The 13,531-nt window shown below is 37.0% G+C and overlaps 1 protein-coding gene and 1 long non-coding RNA gene across 2 annotated transcripts; one reads left to right on the forward strand and one right to left on the reverse strand.

Moving 5' to 3' along the window:
• The first annotated feature begins 760 nt into the window (after nucleotides 1-760).
• LOC139187947 (uncharacterized) lies at nucleotides 761-1,499 on the forward strand. Its single transcript, XR_011570988.1, has 2 exons — nucleotides 761-837; nucleotides 928-1,499. It is a non-coding gene; the product is annotated as an uncharacterized lncRNA (long non-coding RNA).
• A 7,350-nt stretch (nucleotides 1,500-8,849) lies between these two features.
• LOC139187840 (uncharacterized) lies at nucleotides 8,850-9,331 on the reverse strand. Its single transcript, XM_070804445.1, has 2 exons — nucleotides 9,046-9,331; nucleotides 8,850-8,983 (listed from the first exon to the last, which is right to left on the reverse strand). Exons 1-2 carry the CDS (start codon nucleotides 9,329-9,331, stop codon nucleotides 8,850-8,852), a joined length of 420 nt encoding a protein of 139 aa, XP_070660546.1.
• Nucleotides 9,332-13,531: the final 4,200 nt, after the last annotated feature.

Consider the following 13,531-nt stretch of genomic DNA (forward strand, 5'->3'; position numbering starts at 1 on the left):
TGTTTGGATAGATATGGATCGAAGGAAGCTTTTATTGATCTTATTGTTAGAGATGTCTCATTTAGAGACAATTTGCATTTGTACGATTCTTGTGTTGATGATGGTAAGGGCCAAACAGAGACATGTTGAACGACCCACTTTGACTAACCGTTCACTTGTTAGACGAGAGATTAGTTTGTGTTATCTGAATGGTATAATAGGGAATACTGATATTGAATGTGTCAACGAATTGAGAATGGATAGAAGGACTTTTTCCATATTATGTGACTTACTTCGTCAAGATGGGAGGGTAAAAACTGATGGTTTGGTGTCTGTAGAGGAGCAGGTGTGTATGACTTTACAAATACTAGCACATCATACTAAGAATCGTAGTGTTGGCGGTAGATTTTATAGGTCGGGAGAGACTATAAGTAGGTATTTCAATAGCGTATTGCAAGGAATTTTGCGATTACAAGGTATCCTACTAAAAGTCCCTCAGCATGTGCCTATTGATTCTACAGATCCTAGGTGGCGATGTTTTAAGGTATGATAATTTTTTTTCATTTTCCCTAAGCTTTTACTCTTCATTCCCTTTGTATAAATTAACAAAAGCTTATTTTATTTTTTTTTAGAATTGCTTGGGAGCAATAGATGGAACACACATTGATGTGCATGTACATGAAATTGACAAACCAAGATACTGAACAAGAAAGGGTCGAGTCGCAACTAATGTGTTAGGTGTGTGTTTAAGAGATATGCAGTTCATATATGTGTTTCTGGGGTGGGAGGGTTCCGCATCAGACTCTAGAGTGCTACATGATGCAATTACTAGGCCTAATGGTTTTAAGGTACCAACGGGTAAGAGTATTAGTTAGTCTCAACTTTGTAAGTTAGGTCTCATTTTGTTTGTCAACTACAAAACACTAATAACGTTTTTTTTATTATTAGGTTATTATTACCTTGTAGATGGTGGTTATACAAATGGTGAAGGATTCCTTGCACCCTATAGAGGAATACCTTATCATTTATCTGAATGGGAGGGACGAACGCCTTCTAATAAGGAAGAGTATTTTAACATGAAGCATTCTAAGGCAAGGAATGTAATTGAACGTTGTTTTGGCTTGCTAAAAGGAAGGTGGTCGATACTAAGAAGTCCATCTTTCTATCCGATAAGGACACAAGGTCGAATAATTACCGCTTGTTGCCTACTACACAATCTTATTAGGCAAGAGATGTCTGTAGATCCACTGGAAAATTTGCCAATAATACAAGATGGACAAAATACCGAAGAAGGTGAATATGTTGGTAGTGTTGAAACATCTAACCAGTGGACTGCAAAGAGGAATGCCATGGCTCAGGAAATGTATGATGAGTGGAGAGCAATTAGGAACCAGCAACCGAACTAGCTATATGTGTTAATGATAACATTTTATTTTAGTATTCCTTTTTATCATGCATTTGTTGGATATTAGCATAATTGTTAGATTGCTCATAAGTGAATGTTAAAACTTTTTTATTGATTGGATGGTATGCAAATTATTTAGATATTATGCAAATTGATTGGATATTATGCAAATTGATTATTTGTATTGTATTTTAGTACATTCAAATATTTTTTGTTTAGGTATGGATAAAGACAATATTTTGAATGCTACTCAAGAGCCAAAAGGAAGAAGGCGTAAATGGGAAGCATTTGAGGAAGAAGTATTACTATCCGTTCTTGAGGATTTTGTTGCTCGGAAGCAACGGTGTGACACCGGTGCTTTCAAACAAGGTACTTTGATTGAAATAGCGAAAGCTGTCAATGTTTTATGTCCTCATTCAAATATAAAAGCAACTCCACATATTGAGTCAAAGTTGAAGAAATGGAAAAAAACATATAGTATGGTCATTGACATGATAAACACAAGTGGATTTGCATGGAATGATGTCAAAAAGTGCGTTGAAGTTGACAGTGATGACGCATGGCAAACTTATGTGCAGGTTCATATCCTATTTTATTTATACATTAGTTTTGTTCTTGCTGCTATATTTGTTACGCATGCTCAATTTTAATTTTGCTATGTTGATATAATCTTAGAAAAATAAAGAAGCCGATGGATGGAGAAGCAAACCTTTTCCACTGTATGATAGATTTGCATATATATTTGGAAAAGATCGGGCTACGGGTAATGTAGCCGAAACCCCTGCTGAAATGGTGGAGGAACAAAGTCATGATCAGGTTGGTGCAAGTGATATTGGAGGTGAAAATGTTGTTTCTTCAATGAACGAACAAAGCCAACAAAGCATCCCATCTGAAAATAGCCAACGAAAGAGGAAAAGAGGTGTGGGAAGTTCAAGTGATGGAACCGAGGCAATTATCAGTGGACTGAAAGAATTTTATGTTGAAAGTGGGAAGAGGATGCAAATGGTAACTGAAGCTTTAGTTCAAGGTACTCCAGATCATAGTGACATAGCTAACGAACTTGAAGAAATGGGTCTTTCTCCTATGGATCAAATTGATGCATTGTCTCTTATTTGGATAAACCAAAAAATGTGCGAGTGTTCAGGGCAATCAAACCGGAACTCAAGAAAGTGTTTGTCCAAAGGCTTTTAAGCGACAAAGCAAGCAGATGAGTATATTATATGGTGCCTTTTGATATGGATGTATTTTATTAATCGTACAATCTTAGGTTATGACTTATAACTTAGCTTTCCACTATGAAGTATTTTGGCTAATGTTAACTAGGAGTTTGTAAATTATGGAGATCTACTTTTGAATGGTATACTATAGTTCACTAGTATTTTGTAAAATATCCTGGATGAAATTTTAGTGAATGATGTTTTAAGGGCAAAGATTAACTTGTCACAAGTATCTTCTTATGTACTTGCTCTTGCTTGTTAAGCTAGTTAGCTATGAATTATGCCACATGGAAAAAGAGGCGGCCCTTATAGCATGTTTAATTACCATGCTTTTCTATCTTCTTTTCTTTTGAGCAAGGTTTGTTGGGTACACTTGGAGGATTCTTGAAACCAAAGTATTAGTACTCACGTTTCCCCTTCCTTCAAAACCCTACCACCATTGGATCCTAGTCATCTTCACCCAACAGAGAACCAGAACACCATATATCATGCACGTGAAGAACTTAAGTGACATTTTCCATGGCAATTTTACTTGCTTCAGACAAATATCTAATATGAGTTCCGTTTTCTTAAACTCTATAATCCAAGAAAACTATCATTAGTTAATGTTCGCTTTTATTGCATAAAGTTTAGGATTACTCTATTACACAAGTATCTTCTCATGACATTTGTAGCATTACTTTATTACACAATGGCAAAAATTTGTAGTCCTAGTGTAAGCAAACACAAATCTGATGAACAGTACTATTTTTATAATCCTGCTTCTTAGTCCGACACTGCACCAAACGCTTCACTAAGTTAGTCCAGCTTAGTCTAGTCTAAGCCAGTCCAGCTTAGTCCCTGCAGCTAGTCCAGTCCGAGACAGTCCGGCGCAACAAACGCCCCCTAAAGACATTTATTATCCTTCACCAATAACCATCACCCATCAAATATAAACCAAAACTTTATGAAAAACATTAAATTTTTGAATCAAAACTCCAAACCTTTTTGTTCTTGGCAAGAACTTCAAGAACATTGAAGAACACTCATGAAAACTCATAATAGCTCCATTAATGTTTTCACTCACCAAAACTCAAATTTTCACAACACAAAAGAGGGTTAATATCCTAGGGTACTTAGGGGTTCCAAAAGTCACTATAAAACCATTTTAACAAGACAAACATGAACCCAAAAAATCACCCTTTGGATTTGGCCGAATTTCCCAACAAACATGGCACCAAATTTTAGTTCCAATATTCATGCTTAAATGAAATACATCTACAACATTTGAGATGCTAAATTTTCAAGCAAAATTTATATTCAAAGCAAGAACAAAGCTTGTAACATTTACAACATTTAAATCACAAATCATGAAAAATCACAAAACCCAAAAGGATTCACCATAAACTAGGCCTAGGCTCTGATACCACTTGAAGGAAAAATTTTGTCCTAGCTAAGAACAAGTAAGAACATTTGAATACATATGCAAACTATTAACACATTAAAGTAGGCATGCATTAAAAAACAATTCATAAAACCCATGACTTTCAAAGCCTAGTATATGGTGAACCAATAAACTCTTTAACAACATTAAAGAGAAGGAAAGATTTAGAGTTTCTTTACCCTTGAAGCTCATCCTTGATTACACAAGGGATTCACCCAAGTGGAGGGCCTTCAAGTCACCTCCTTGCTTCTTGGATCTTCCTTGTGATTTTCCTCCTTTTAGTGCTCCTTTGCTTCTGTGAGGATTTGAGGATTTGTTCTCCAAAACATCAAAAGCTTGATGTCTCTAAGTCTCTTCACCAAGGATGTGATGTGAAGGTGAAATGGATGACTTAGGGAAGAAGAGATTGCTAGCTATTTCTTCCCTAGGTGGCCGGCCTCTTTAGAGAGAATGAGAGAAAATGTTACACCTCATTTCACCAAGAAAAACCCTAAATGAAAATAAAGCTATAAAGTTGAATTTATACTTCATCATATGTGAGTGGCAAACTTGTAATTAATCCAAGTTTGACACTTCTCACTGATGCGAAATATATAAGCACACAAATTAAACCCTCTTTTTGTCAATTGTAGTAAAGTATGTAAGTAGGGATCGTTCTAAACCGGGGATTAGGAGGGATTGCTAAACACTTGAAAACTGACTTAAAAACGTAAAAACAAAGTTTAAAGCACTAAACTAGACTCAAAGAATGCAAAACTACAATTTAAAACACTAAAACAAACCAAAAACTCAAAACAACAACTAAAAGACTCAAGACTGCCTTAAAAACACTTTCTGGGCAATTTTGAACTCTAACACAAATCTGAACGAATTTGAGTTTTAACTTGAATCAAAACACTTAAAAACACAAACCAAAACACTTTCTAACTAATCTAGGACTTCAAAATAAAGGGGAGATTGGTTTTGACGAAATTGAAACAAAACACAAACTTTGTAATTAAAACAGATTGTAAAACAATTTGGGAGTCTAAATGGATGATTGATTAGTTAGAGGCTCTTTCTCCACACATGACGTATATGCAAACGATTCGATATCCAATTATTCCTTCATAGAATTATGAACGACATTGCCCCAAATTAACCGTGACATCACTAGCTAACTCTCAGATTTTCCTTGTATTATTGGATTGGATGGCATCATTCGACAACCCAAAGCATTCTTCAAAAGTCCCCTACATGACATCATAATAGAGATACGATCAAAGATCATTACGTTCAATGAAAACCATAAGCAATGACAAAGCACTTGCAACTATGACATCATGTCACTCATGCTAGGAATTGAACTTAACGCGATTGTGACTAGCAACCTTCACTACATATGAATATAAGTTTGCAACGATTATGTGAAACATCCTTATATTCTAGCATCATATTTATGCATGCCAATTAAGTGTCGACCCCTAATTAACAAACACAAATAAGTTATTAATCAAACAGTTAAGCCAATTGCATTCACGATTCAAGAATTCATAATTGGAATTTATCAAATCAAATTGCACACATAGTCATGGCTTTGAAATCACCCCTAACCAATAGGGGTTTAGCCATTCATGTTCATAGCAAAACAAAAGGGAAAGAAATTACACAATGAAATCATAAAACGAATTACACCTAGAATGCACCAACAATGAAGCTTGAACATCCAAGGATCCTTCCTTCTTCCTTCTTGCTGCGGCACACAAGTGGGTGAGTGTATGGATTAGGTTTTGGGGGTTATGGATGGTGTAGAAGTGTGGAATGGTGTTTAGGATGGATGTATGGTGCGGCTAGGAGTGTTTTTGGGCAGAAACTATGGAGATTGGTGAAGGATGGGTGCGGCAAAGGTGGTGGATGATTTCTGGCGTGAATGGGAGTGAATGGGGATGTTTTGTGGCTGCACAAGGATGTTTATTTAAAGGGATTTAGGAAATAAAACCCTAGGTTAATTAGGTAAACAGAAATTAAGTCTAAAGCTCTAGAATTAAGGAAACAAATCAGAAAACTAAGGGAAAATAGGCTAAAGGGTGCGGCAAGGCATTAAAACACAATAGGAATGTGTTTTAATTTAGAAAATAGGAAAGAATCACTCTCCCTTGCACGGCAAGGAAGAGGAAAGGTCAAGGGATGCGGCTGTGATGTAGGAAAGGTTTAGGGAAAGGTTTAAATGTCCTAAAACTGAAGGGAAAGGGTTCCCTTGCACGGCAAGGAAGATGGAATTGTGGAAAAGGCATGTGAGGTGCGGCATTGATGTAAACCATGCAAGAAATGTGTGCTTGATGTCCTAGAATACTTAGAAGACCTTCAAAGTTGATAACACTTAGGGACACTTAGGAAAGGTCAAACCAAAGTAGGAAACCTTGGCTTAACTTTCCTACTTCAAGTAGGAATCCTTGTTGGAATTGGAATCCTTGTTCTTCTAGGAATCCTCATGTGATTAGGAATCCATCTGCAATTAGGAATCCTTCATTGATTAGGAATCCTTCGTTGATTAGGAAACCTAATTTCTTCAAGTCTTCAAATTCGTCCAAACCCTTGGCTCCAAATATGTGACATTCATTCCAAGCTCCATTTTGCTCCAAAAGGCTCCAAAATGCATTTTTTTATATGCTTTGCCCTTAAAACCTGAAAACACATAAAACTAGCTTAAAAGACTACTTTAACTAAGAAAACACCATAGAAATGCATAAGAACTAGCTAACTAAGGCGCATAAATATGCTCCTATCAAATTCCCCCACACTTAGCTTTTGCTAGTCCTCGAGCAAAACAAAGAAATAAAACGAAACAAAACAAATAAACACAACCTAAACCTTCCAACATTTGCCTCAGGGATTTCCAATGCACATGACATGTTAAAACTCATCATCCCCACAGATTTGAATCATCTTTACACTTAAGCACATACTTAATCATAATCACCACTTACTTGTTCACAATTAACCAATTAAAACAATGTTTTCGATGTAGTAACATGCCTTAGAGAATTCACTCAATTCCTTACAAAGTATGCACTCAATATTCACTCAGATTTTCTAACTACACACCCTATACTAGTCATATGTGAGAAGATTGATGTAGATATGAAAAAGAACACTCACATATATGTATCACAAAGAACGCAATTTCTGGAGTTAATAAACATGTTTAGATATGATCTCATGAATGGAATGCTACTACTTAAACGCGAGAACCAGTGACACCATATGCTCATACCAAATTCAAACTCCACAAATTGAAACACATAACACTCAAGATTGAAGTCAAAGGTTGTAACGGGGCTTGGGGTATTGACTAACAAAGAAAGGTAGGGGAAAACAAACGTTCTTAAAGCAATAGTAAGCAAAGCAATGAAATCTAGACTTAGAATTCACTTTAGAATGCAGAAATCACTTTTAAACATAAGGGGAAGATTTAAACAACTCTTAGGGTCAAATTCAACTTTTTGGACCCTTTCTTCAACCAACAATAATTTAGAACTCTTTTTTACATCTTTTCAACTCTTTTTTTCATACTTTTCACACTTTTCTTTTTTTTTTCTTTCTTTCTTTGCACGAATTTTTCTTTTCTTTCCTTTCCACCCGTGCCTTTGGCACACTACTTACATGAGAAACACTTCCCCCACACTTGTTTTCTGCCATACATTAATCAAAAGGAATTCAATTTGAATTATGTTTTACTATGCTTCAAGAACAAGGGTAGGGATGGTCCTAATCTAGGTTAGGTGAGGATAACGTGGGTTAACAACGAATGTAGGCTAACAAGGCTCAATGGGGTTAACTTAAACATATAATGAAATAGGATACATGGCAATTTGGTTTCGGTGGTGGTCACTACACAACTTCAACTTGAACATGTGTTATGCAAATCAATCACATGCTTTGAATGAAATGGGCATGAGTTCTAGCATTTGGAACTAAATGATGAAACGCCTTCTAAGTAGTAACCAAGCAAAGAATAATGAGATCATGCAACGACTTTAGAAAACAATAATGCACAGATTTTAACTCTCCAAATAAACGTTTAGGCTCAAGTCTCACAAGGTTGTAGCGTTTGTTTGAGTTCTTTCCTTCAAGCATGTTACAAAAACTAATTTTTATCCTTTGTGATTGCATGTGAATTCATAAGCTATAACCACAACTAAGCATAAGCAAAGAGTAATTCAAACTTTCATCCATGTTAATAACTTTTTTTTTAACAGCCATGCAATTACAAACCGAATCCTCATCATTGTGTTGGAAGGTACCCTAGACACAAACACACAAAAACGACTCAAAACACTATTTTTAGACTTTTCAAAACACTTTTTTCAAATTTTATGTGATTTTCGGAGTTTTATGTCAACACACACTAAAACACACCAAAACTGCTTAAAAACACTTAAAAACAGCAAGGAACAAATCTATAAGTAATGGGTGATAAAATCCCACGAATTTGCATAAAAAACGCACTAAAACACTTAAAAACAGTAAGGAACAAGTCTATAAGTAATGGGTGATAAAATCCCACGAATTTGCATCCAAAACACTTAGTTACCCCCCCCCCCCCACACTTAAATCAAACATTGTCCTCAATGTTTCAAGCATAAAATCACACCAAATAAAATTAAACACACAAACAGCAACTTAATCAACTAAACTGGTAGATTAGAAAGAATCAACAAAGAGAAGGGTTTTAGGAACGCAAATCTGGACTTGGAGTGATTCCTAAGTCTTCCTTTGTTGAATGCATGGGTTGCCTCCCAAGTAGCGCTTTCTTTTACGTCTTGCAGCCGGACGAAGAACTCATTCATCTCTCATTGGAGCCCACGGCATGGAATGGGATCTCCTCCACAACCTGCCCCATGGCACTCTCATAATATGGCTTCAATCGATGTCCGTTTACCTTGAATTCTTGACCATTCCTCAAGCTTTGGACTTGAACTGCACCATGTGGAAAAACATTAGTCAAACAAAAGGTCCAATCCACTTAGAACGTAACTTACCAGGGAATAAACGTAAACGAGAATTGAAAAGCAACACTTTATGCCCAATGGTGAAGGTTTTGCCCCTAATCATCTTGTCATGAAACGCCTTTGTTTTCTCCTTGTAAATTCTGACATTCTCATATGCTTCATTCCTTAGCTCCTCAAGCTCATTCAATTGGAGCTTCCGATGAATTCCAGCAGCATCTAAGTCCAAATTGAATGTTTTCACGGCCCAATGCGCCTTGTGCTCTAGTTCCACGGGTAAGTGACATGGCTTGCCATAGACTAGCCGAAATGGAGACATCCCTAGGGGTGTTTTGTAGGCAGTTCGGTACGCCCACAATGCATCGTCTAAACGCATGCTCCAATCCTTCCGGTTTGGCCCCACAGTCTTTTCCAAGATTTGCTTGATTTCGCGATTTGAAACTTCGGCGTGGCCATTTGTTTGAGGGTGATAAGGTGTTGAAACCCTATGCTTGACATTTTACTTCTTAAAGAGTGATCACTTATATATTTCATACATATATACCATCCATTTCTATAGTCTTTGTGATGTTTTTGTGTTAAAATTGTGGCAGTTTACCTTATCTTGTGTTAATGTGTAGTTAATTTTGTTGTAGGATCAATTTTAAGCAAAAAGAAGAAAATGAAACAGAAAGAAAACAAAATAAACAAAGGCAGTGGAAAGGATGATTACACGAGTAGTGGACAGAATGTCCACTAAAGAAACGGAAAAAGAATCCAAAGGATCCAAGAGAGAGATGGAATAGAAAAATAGAAAGAGGAAGCTGGAGGCGTGAAAAGAAGACTCGGGGGGAAGGTGGAATAGGAAGAAGACAGCGAGGCTGCCAGGTGGAAAACCAGGAAGAGAACGTGCAGGAAAAAGCAGAGACGCGGGCCGTTGCAGCTGGCAAAGCATGAAGGATAGGAGAAGGTGCGGAAAAAGAATAAAGAAAATAGATAAAGGGGGGACGTGGGGAGAAACAAAGCGGCCTTTGCAGCTGGGCAGAGGCGGCCCTTTGGCAGCAGAAGAAACGTCAGGAGAGAGAGTGAGAGAGGCGCTGCATTTTTGCAGCCTGTACAGAAGCAACGCAGAGGAGAGAACCGAGAGCATCAGTTCCCCTTGGCAGCTGTGAGAGGTTAGCCTCGGACGAGGATAAGCGCTGCCTTACAGCGTGTTCAGCTGCTGTGCAAAAAAAAAAGGTTTTTTGGCGGTGCAAAGTCAGAGGGCTGCATGTGCTCGCGGTGGAAAGAAGTAAATGCTGCCTCTTTGGCAGCTAGAGAGACAAGAAACCGCTGCTCTTGCAGCAAGGTCAGAGTGCAGTGAAGAAACCAATCTGCCTTTGCAGCAAAGTCAAGAAACAAAAGAAATAAAATAGAGGGCAGTGCTGTCTGCAGCACGGAGGAGAGGAATCCGGGGGAGTGCAGTGAAGGGGCTTGCGGTATAAAGATAAAGAAACAAAAACTGCCTCTTTGGCAGCACCGAGAGCATCAGTTCCCTTGGGCAGCGAGAGGGACACGGATAGAAGCAATCTGGACAGAGGGAACACAGCAAGCATTCACTCTCTTTCGGTTAAATCCTTCCAAACTCATATTTTATTTCTGTTTTAATAATGTGTAACTAATTTTATTTTGGCTAGAGGTTAATTCAAAGCCATGAATATATTTGTAATATGAATTGATTACCTTTAGTTGTGATTTCTGAGTTGTGATTTAATTTGCTTAACTGCTTGATTGATAACTTATTTTTGTATGTCGATTAAGAATGCATACTTAATTTACATGCATGAATTTGATGCTAGAATATAAGTGAATTTCACCTAATCGTTATGAACTTATATTCACAAGTAGTAAAGGTTGCTAGTCACAATCACGTTAAGTAAATTCTTGGCATAAGTTTCATGCAAATCATAGTAACGAGTGCCTCGTCAATGCTTATGTTTTTCATAGAACTTAATGATTCTTGCTTGTATCTCTATTATGCAATTCATGTAGGGAACTTGTAGGGAATGTTTTGGGTTGTCGTATGCAATCATCCAACCCAATAACTTGTTGAAAAACTGAGGGTTAATTAGTGCAATTCACGGTTAATTTGGAGCGTTGAGATTTACAATTTATTGAAAGAACAACTGAAAATCAATTTAGGTTGCATATGTGTCATGTGTGGAGAAGAACCCTCTAGCTAGTTTGTCATTTATCATTTTACCTTAATTTTATGTTTTTGTCAATTCTGTAATTTAATTAAGTTTAATTTACTTTTCATCAAAACCAAACATCCATCCATTATTAAATTATATTATTTAGTTAGTTTTCTTTATTGTTAGTCTTTTAATTTAATTTCCGTCCATTTCAGTTCCTAGTGTTTAATTTAATTGTTTTCATTATTTTGAGTCATTTTAAGTGTGTTTCGAGTTATTAGAGTTTTTAGCCTAGTTTTGTGTCCTTGAGTCTTATTTAATATTTTTAAATTAATTTAGAATAGATTAGCAATCCCTCCTAATCCCCCGTTTAGAACGATCCCTACTTACATACTTTGCTACAACTGTCAAAAGAGGGTTTAATTTGTGTGTTAACTTATTTTTCACATCAAATTTTGGCGCCGTTGCCGGGGATTAGCTTGCTAATCCCTTTATTTTTGTTTTTGTTTATGTTTATATTGGTGTTTGTGTATTTTACTTTTGATATTTGATTTATTTATTTATTTATTTTTTGATTTTAGGTACAAATGGAGCGAGACATGGCACTTGCGACCATTCAAGCTCAATTGGCACAGCTCACTGCTCAATTGACTCATAATGCCGAACGGACCACAATGCCAAGTGTCCCTACATTTGATGTGCCCTATGGGCAAGGTTATCAAAGTCCTCAATTTTATGCAAATGAAGATGTTTGGGGATATCAAGGCCATAACCAATCGAGGGGCAACATTTTTTCCAACGCTTACAATTCAGATTGGAGAGGTAATTCAGATTATATGTGGGATGAACCTCAACAATTTCAACAAGGTGGATATTGGCAGCAAGACGAGTTCTATTCAAGACCTATGCAGCCACCACAGCATTCCCCACAACAATTCCAATCAAATCAAAGTATGCCCATGAATTATAATGAAATTCTTGAAGGACTAATTTCTGTAGCGCAGGGTTTACGAAAAGAAGAACAATTGCCGCCATCAGAAGAGTTCTATCAGTGGCCATATGAACCGTCACAGCCACCACAACAATCAACCCAATTCAATTCAGGTACGTCCTTGGATAATGATACACTTAATAAGTTACTCACCTCTTTGAATCAGGGAGTAGAAAATCGAAACCAGGAGATGCAAGACCGAGTCAAAAGAGTGGACGAATTGGAGATGCAAGTTGGGCAGATTGTGGAATTCATGGCACAGATTCGAGATCAAAGTGAACTTTCCAACTCAAACATTGCAAATTCAAAGGCAGAAAGTGAAATCGATGAAGCCACCACCTTGGAAGGTGACATGAAGGATGAAGCTGTCCCAGAACCATCCAAACACAGCCCAAACATGGATGAATTGCTGCTGCAAGCAGAAGAGGAAGAGGACGACCTGGGCAGTTTAGAAGAATTCTTGCTGCAAACTCCTCAAATCCCTATGTCATCTAACTCAGGTGAGGAAAGTCTAAATTCACTTCATTCTAACATTAGTCCACCGAATGTCCTTTGTCCTTGCAGGTTTTTGATTCCAAATATCAAAGAGAGTGAAAAAGACATTGTGGAAGCTCTTCCAAAGGTGCAAAGTGATATCCCAATTCTTGGTGCACCAAAACAAGTTCCCGATGGTATTGAAATGTTCAAAGAACCTTGCACACCAAGAAAAGGGATTCAAGAAAATGAAGTGGTTGAAGCATATCAAGAATACATCCAAGAGGCTGTGCATGAGACAATCAAGCCCAAAGCAGTTGAGTTTGATGACACGGGACAAGCCACAACCATCATAGTAAACCTGGCCAAGTTCAAAGTCCCGGAAATGTTCACAGATGTGGTGTTTGTCATTGAGTTTGTGTCGGAAAAAGAAAATAAGCCATCTTCTCCAATTTTAATTTTAATTTATACTAACATGTTTCTTATTTTGATGATTCAGGCACCCACTCTTGAATTTAAACCATTGCCGAATCATTTCAAGTATCACCTCCCATTAAAAGATAAATTTCATGCTTTGGAGCCGAGGGGAGGTTAAAGGAAAGATTCGTCCGGCTAAAGACGTTAAATCAAGCGCTTCTTGGGAGGCAACCCAAGCATTCAACGAAGGGAGACTTTGGAATCGCTCACCAAATCAGATTTGAATTCTTACACCCTTATCTTTACTGCTTTCATTTTGTTTTGTTCAGTTAGTTGTGTTATTTGGTTGATTTATGTGAGTTTGTGTTATTTAGTTTAAGTGTAGGGGAAGGTTAAACAAAGTCTTTTTACATTGATTTACATATTTTACATTGATTTAAAAAAAAAAACAAAAACAAAAAAAAAAAAAAAAACAAAACAAAAC

Source organism: Malus domestica, chromosome 09, assembly GCF_042453785.1.
Source record: "Malus domestica chromosome 09, GDT2T_hap1".
Classification (NCBI taxonomy): Eukaryota; Viridiplantae; Streptophyta; class Magnoliopsida; order Rosales; family Rosaceae; genus Malus; species Malus domestica.

Bases quoted from the DNA above. Each gene is read 5' to 3' on its own strand.
- LOC139187840 (XM_070804445.1), bottom strand. From the start codon at position 9,331: ATGTCTCCATTTCGGCTAGTCTATGGCAAGCCATGTCACTTACCCGTG. The intron at 8,984-9,045 runs GTAAGTTACGTT...CACATGGTGCAG, and splicing joins TCGTTTACGTTTATTCCCTG to TTCAAGTCCAAAGCTTGAGG.